Source organism: Copidosoma floridanum, unplaced genomic scaffold (genome assembly GCF_036245765.1).
Source record: "Copidosoma floridanum isolate Cflo_tuat_1 unplaced genomic scaffold, Cflo_Japanese_pri ptg000006l, whole genome shotgun sequence".
Taxonomy (NCBI): domain Eukaryota; kingdom Metazoa; phylum Arthropoda; class Insecta; order Hymenoptera; family Encyrtidae; genus Copidosoma; species Copidosoma floridanum.
The window spans coordinates 25,711,231-25,718,544 of record NW_028321883.1 but is presented as its reverse complement, the minus strand read 5'-3'; the positions used below and the strand labels follow the sequence as shown (position 1 = coordinate 25,718,544).

General features: G+C 46.3%; 1 protein-coding gene across 1 annotated transcript in view; it reads right to left on the bottom strand.

Annotated features, from left to right (window-relative positions):
- Positions 1 to 506: 506 nt before the first annotated feature.
- mirr (iroquois-class homeodomain protein mirror) overlaps positions 507 to 7,314 on the bottom strand; it is a 36,518-nt gene continuing 29,710 nt past the window's right edge. Inside the window, exons 4-5 of the mRNA XM_089598298.1 lie at positions 3,088 to 3,392; positions 507 to 2,572 (exon numbers count right to left, since the gene is read on the bottom strand). Of these exons, the coding sequence (XP_089454424.1) occupies positions 1,617 to 2,572; positions 3,088 to 3,392 (1,261 nt within the window). The 3' untranslated portion in view covers positions 507 to 1,616. The remainder of the gene's footprint in view (positions 2,573 to 3,087; positions 3,393 to 7,314) is intronic.

Here is a 7,314-nt window from a genome sequence, read left to right as displayed (position 1 = left end):
ATTGGATGATGGGGTCGTCGTCGTCGTCGTCGTCATTGTAATAATCACCGCCCGGATCGTCGATACTATGGGTTATGAAATTTCTTTTATTTATTTTTGTCGTCAATCAGCTTCATCATCGTCATCGGGTATCATAATAATAATAATAATTATCATTTATAATCATTCATAATGTGCCTACTCTACGTACGATACATACACACACACACCGCGTGTCCGGGAGCACGAGCCGGACACTCGACTCTTCCACCAGTGCCACTCTCGACGTCATCGACATTTTCTTTTTTTTTTCTTCCTCTCCTCAATTATTTGTTAACTCATTCTTTTGACTACTATTTACAAACGCATAAATTAATATCAATAATCAATCATGTATATAATATTTATAATATATTTGTATTTGCATAGTATTTATATGGGTTTCTTTTTTGTTTTTTGTTTTTTTTCCTATGTATCGCAATATTTATCGTGAATTATTGTTTTTCTCATTTTTTTCTTTTTTTTTTTTTTTTTTTTTTCGTTATCGTTCCATCCGAAAATTGGAGTCATGGATACTCATCAGATTTTTTTCCCATCATCGTCGTCACTTTTATGTGTCTTCGTTCGTTCATTTATCATGTCAGAGCACCATCAACGGTACATACACGATTACCGTTGATCCATGCTTGTCTTTCTCACTTTATTCATTAACTTTATTTTATCATTATTATTACTTTTTTTAATTCCCTTCTCTCCTTGAATCTCTTCAAACGCTGAGGACTTCAAGGAGAGTTTTTGTCTCTCTTTTTTTTTTTTCAATTTAGAATCGATCAAGGAAAATACATAATATTGCATGGCACGTCGCTCGTGCCATTCACAACTACGTAACCGCACCCTCCGGCCAATTGGGAATTTGCACGTCTCGTCGTTAATACTGAAAACCCTAATGGAACGTTAATCTTTCAAACGATAATATCAACAACAATAATAATAATAATAATTATATACAAGTTAGCGTTGATTCGAAGTTGTGGCTTCTTTGAGGGGGAAAAAATATAATTTCCAAAGACCCGGCAAATTCCCAACTGCCGCGCGAGCGCGAATAATTCAACTAACGAAGAGGAGGAGCGTTAACGTTTTTTCCAGAGATCGACCCGAACGAAAGAGCTTGACGAGCGTGGAAAAAAAAACGGGGGAGGGAAAAAAAAAAAAAAAAAATCCACGACGCACCGAGTCCCAGCCGGGAACGCGAGAGACAGAGAGTAATGTGGATAATGAATATACAGTTATTTATACGTGTGTTTTGTTTTGTTTTTGTTTTTTTTTTTTTTTTCTTTCTTTTAATGTAATATATAATATATGAATTTGTTTGTATTTATAATAAAAAGTCGTCGCTCGCGATATTTCGAATGTGCGAACCACAACAAAACACAAAAAACAACCTATACGTAATATATATATATCCTCGATGACAATACGACGCGTCATACCGACGTATAATATAATATGTATAACTTCTGTACAGTAATTTACAAGTGTTTGTTAGGTCGATTGCTAAACGAGAGCCTCCAGCTATTTATATAAATTACCATTATTGTCAGCCACACTGGAGCCGCCGAGGGGGAACGGCTTTACGATCAGACGCGCCCGGGCGACTTGAGCTCCGTGGACGCGAGGCCGGGCGACTGGTCCGAGCCGTTGGACGAGCCGGTCGACGAGGACGAGGGCGACACCCCGGACGAGGCCGTAGTCAGAAGGACCGAGCCACCCGGGGTCCCGGCACCGTTGATCGAGAAGCCCTTGAGGCTGGCCTGGACGCCCGACGAGGAGGCGAGTAGGCCCGGGGCCACGCTGGTCGGTGGCATCACTCCACCGAGGCCGCCCAGGGTCCTCTGGTACGTCTCGAGCAGGGACATGTCGCCCGAGCCGAGGTGGGGCCCGCCATAAAAGTTCCGGTAAAAGTCCGGGTGGTGCCTCACAAACTGGCTGCCCGGGTGCATGGCCGGGTGAAGGGGGTGGTGGGGTGGTAGCCGGCTGGCCAGGGGACTGACGATCTTGCCGCCGCCAGGGTTGGCCCCACCGCCGCCGGAGGAAGCGTAAGGCGAGCCGAGGAGTTGTTGCTGGGGACTCGGACTGGGTTGTTGGTGGGGGTGGTCGGCGTCTTTGCTGGCCATGTCAGCGAGGGACCAGATGCGGGGCTTGGTCGTGCCGGTGCCCGTCGTCCCGGAGGTGCTCGTGCTCGGGGGTATCGACTGGTGGTGGTGGTGGTGGGCGTGGTGGAGGTGCTGGTGGTGGTCGGGCGACGACGGTGGCTGGCGTGTCAAGCGGCCGTGTGGCGACGAGCCGGTGAGGAAGGCCGGGTGGTGCTGCAGGTGGAGCGGGTGGTGGAGGTGCCTCGGTGGTGGCTCGCGTTGGTCGTAGAGGCACTCGGGACTGTCGGGCCCGCTGTCCGCGCGGGACTCGCTCCACTCGCTCTCGGTTCGGCCGGGGCCCGATCCCGGGCCGCCGCTTCCGTGGAGGAGATCGAGCCTGTGGCTGGCGGACCCGCCTCGCTCGCCGTCCTCGCTCGAGCCCGTACCCGAGTCTTTTGAGTCTGCAACGAGAGAACAAACGGATGCTTGTCATGAGGCTATATTTGTTGTACACCAAGTCGTCGGAAGCATGGAATCCAAGATGTGTTAACATCTCAGATTTTTGGTCAAAGTTTTAGGAATACAACCAAATCAATGGCCCATCAACTATTTAACCAGCTCTATAGTTATAACAAACACATTTTTTATAGTGTCTAACAATCATGCTCCTTCACATTTGAAATCGTGAATATTGTACTTCTTGTACGGCCAAATGGAGCTGCGATTAAATTAAATAGCAGTTGATGGTAAATCAAACTGATTATTTACTAAACATCCTCATCAAAATTTGGTTGTTATACATTTATTAATGAGCCATTCGTGATGAAAACGTCTTTTATATTATGAATTGATTACCATTTCATTGAAATTTTCTAAACTTTTTCTCAAAAGAGAGATGAAATTTCAATTGAATATTTTCAAATCTTTTTTTGCTTTATAAAAAAAAAAAAAATATATAAAACTCAACGCAACTCACCGAGCCTGTCCTTCTCGTCGACGCTCTTCCTCCCGCTGTCGTCGTCCTCGTTGTTGTTGTCCTCATCCTCGACCCTGTTCCTCGGCTCCCACGTCATCTTGTTCTCCTTCTTGAGGCGCCTCCTCGCATTGGCGAACCACGTCGAGACCTGCGTCAACGTCATCTTCGTTATTATCGCCAGCATGATCTTCTCGCCCTTGGTCGGGTACGGGTTTTTCTTGTGCTCGTTCAGCCAGGCCTTCAACGTGCTCGTCGTCTCGCGCGTCGCGTTTTTCCGCCTCGCCCCGTTAAGGTCCATACCGTAGCTGCAAACAAAAAAAAAAAAACACGACAAATTGTCGACGTTTAGCCACTTACGAGTCATTATATTTGTCGTTATTTATTCTAAAGGCAATCTAGTGCAACGCGCGCTTGGAGGAAGGTCCAGGGGAGCCCGGTGGGAGGAGAGAGCGGCCGAGGAAAGCTCCCTCGGCGGAAAAGTTATCCAATCGCGCGGCTCGTTACGCCTCCGGCGTATAAAACTCGGGCTCCGGCTGGATATAGAAGAAGCCTCTCTCTCGCCTTGGTCCCCCCGAGCGAGCTAGATCTCTTATCTAACGGTTTAAGCTATCTCCCCTTTCGCCGCGCGTGTGCACGACGACGACGATCTCGAGGAGACAGGTAGACCAAAGGGAGGAGTATATATCCCATTACCGGGGGACTAACCCTTATCAAAGATTAAACTTTGGTACAACTGCTGAATCGACGGGATCGGAATTAAATTTTTCCCCCTTTTTTTTGTCCACCCCTCGCCACCCCCTCTCTCTTTTATGTTTTTTTTTTTTTTTTTTAATTGTAAATCGCACGATGTTGTTGTTTTTAAAAACAATACGAGCACAAACATTTTTTCCTTTCGTGATCATTTTTATACTTGACAGCTCATACGATTTCGCGGTGCTGTGTCTGCCTTAGGAGAAACAAAAAAAAAAAAAAAAGGGTCGCGGACTCAGGGCCAACGTTGCAGACAGCCGTCGAGATACGGGAAAATTAATAAAACTGTCACCTACTACGTCCCGAAGTGCCCCGCCCCATGTGTGTATATACATAATGATACACCAGCAGGTCAAGGATTCGGGTGGATTATTCACACCGAGTGGAGTGACATCGTTTGAAAATGTATACACATAAATTTTCGATTTGACTGAAAAAATCGTCGTATGAGATGTTTTTTTTTTTTAATTTACAGATTTTGTAAATAAATGATCGGACGGAAGCGCACGCTTTGCGGGTTTCATTTTTCACGAGGTCTCCGACGGGGGTTGTGTATACGTAAATAATTGACGATCGTACGAGCGGAGCGAAAAATTCATGATTGGATGGGGCAAAACCAAAAGGATGATAATTTCCATCCTCCAAAGCGATTTCGCGTAGCGTATATACGCGCAAAGAGAACGAAAAGACAAAAGAGAGGAGGCAGCGGGAAGAGAAAAAAGAGGAGTAGCAGAGAGAGGAGTTGAAAAAGCAGAGGAGAGACCGACACTACGGTATAGGGTATGGAGGGCAGCTTAATTCCCTGCTCTCCGTCTGTTTGCTCCTCGCAAATGGCGTTCTGCAGTTATTTTCAAATTCAGCAGACGAGTAGCGGGTGGGGGGGAAGAGAGGACGCGGTGGCGGGGACCGGATTAAAAAATCAGAGTGGAAGCTTGTTTCTCATGATAACACAGCCATGGCAGAGAGAAAGAGAGCGCGAACTGCTGTTACCCTATACCCTTCTCTCCGGTCCCACTCTAAATTCTGATGCACGGCCGCGGCTGACTCCCCACCCCCTCGGATTCATCCCTACCGGAGACAACTTTTCTCTTTTTCTCCCTTTTGCAGTATACTATATGTGGCATAAAACGCGTCTTTCTCGTCCTCCGCATTATGTATAAGCGGTACATATCTATCTCTCGTCTCCTCGTCGAAGCCCCCCTTTCCTCTCGTGCGTGAACTGATCGCATCAACTCTCTCTCTCTCTCTCCTGGCACTGCGCTCGTGTTTCCATGGCGATTGCTAATCGGACCGTGCTCTTCCTGTTCCCTCTCTTTCTTTTCCTTTGTTTCGGCACACCCGTGCTACATTTGCCATCCGACTGTGGTCGGTATACCCATGCGCATTATCATATACATATTATAACTGGCGGCGATTTTTGATGTCCTAGCTTGACTCCGATGTCCATCGGCCGTAAGCTAAATGCCCACGACAGAGAAATGAGAGGATCGAAGGAACGAGTTGCGAGAGCGTGGGCCTTTTGCGCTTATTGGATTACCATGTACAACACAGCCGTACAGGGCTACACTTTGATTGGTTTAACCATACGTGCGGGGTAGTCAAGTTAGGGAAGGGATGACGGTTCATCGTTTGTATCTACGGAAAATGGCGATTTATATATTTCAGCGCTACACGTCAGCTCAATGTAACGAAAGTTTATATAATTACATACAAATCCGTATATTATACACTTGGAGACAACGGGCGTGCATAATAACTGATCCGAGCAGTCGTTCGAAGGACGCTACATTTCTCAACCGAGAGCCGTAAAACACACACACACACACAATAATACCTGTATACGAAGCGAGAACTGCCTGCCGATAATTTGTATCGTTAATCGATGAACGCTGTTCGGACGTGATTCAGACAATTACCGGCGGCGGACTGTGGGAAACTGATAAGCGCCGATTACCTTTCGCTCCCCCCCCCTCCCAATGCCGCTACTCACCTCGTTGCCGCGGTATACTCGCGCGAGAGATCAAAACGCGCCGCCGCTACTACAGTGCGGATGGCTTACCGCGTATAGTGTGTAGCGATGGCGGTTGCTGCTGTTGCATGGAAATGGAAACCGAGTCCTGTACTATATACACCTACTGTTTCTTTTTTTTTTTCTATAAGACGATGAATAATTGTTATAATGGGGTGACGAGGGGGGCGGCTCGGAATGTTCTTTGTCGCTTGTGTAGTGCCCGATAAACACAGCTGCGGTTGGTATGTTATTTATACCTTGTTTTTCAATTAAATCGCGTTGGATTTTTTAATTTTATTTTCTCTCTCACTACCATGATGTTTCCGATTGGTGCTTCAAAAGTAAACTAGGACGAGTGTCAAATTCAACGCCAAAACTCATCTGGCGATAAACGCTTACAAGCCCACAGCACGCGACACGTATACACAATTCGACAAAACAAAGCACGTCTCTTTTTTTTTTCCCTCGCAGTTGTAATCATGATAACGCGTTATTACTTTTTAGAGAGGGGGTAAAAAAACAAGCACTCGGTTGTATCTAGCGACATAAAATCCGAGTGTCGAGAGCGCAAAGGCAGCCGATTTTATTGCCGTCCGAGATCCATTAAGCCAAAGCTGAGCCAGCCATTTCCTAATAATATGCCCATGCTCGGCAGTGATAGCACAAAAAAAGCGAGAAAACACGGCAGTGGATTCGGCACGAGGGAGGGACCGAAAAAACGTCACGTTTTAAATAACGGAGACTTTTCGTTAAAAAAAGGAAACCCCTGTTGAGTGGTGAAAAAAATTTACATATACACGGTCCGTTACATTAATTGAAATTAATTCAATGCACATGAGAAAAAAAAAAAAAAAGGTAACTCGCCCATCAATTACGATGCAACGGGGATGGAACAAAAGATCCCCCGGTTCCTTTTTCACGTTTAATTCAACGCTCGGCCATCAACTATCCATTACACGCGGTTCCTCCGCTACACACACACACACACATCCCGTATCCATAGCCGCCATGTTATATATACATCCTAATGTAATAATAACAAAGTTAAAAGAGAGGAGGGATGGTAGCTGGCCAATACTCGTAAGCCTCATATAGAAGTATATAGAGGCGAGCCAACCGCTTAGACGTTGAGTGCGCGTATATGGGTACACATAAATAAAAGCCGACGGGAAAACGAAAGCGCCGTGTGGATGTGTATTATGGGAGTAAAGCGAGGCAGGTGTGTTTTTCGGGGTCTCTCTCTTTCTGCCCGCCCCTCATTAGTGCACGCTCGCGGGGACCCCAAACCTAAGGGCTGCTGATGCGTATGTGTATACACGTTGGACCCTCCCTTTTTTTTCTTCTTATCCGAGCGAGCGAGACCCGATGTGCGCGTCCTGGTGATGGTGGACGAGTATAAATATACATATATACGCGTACTCGTGTTTAATGCGTTTTGTGCAAATAAGGCGCATACCCATATACCG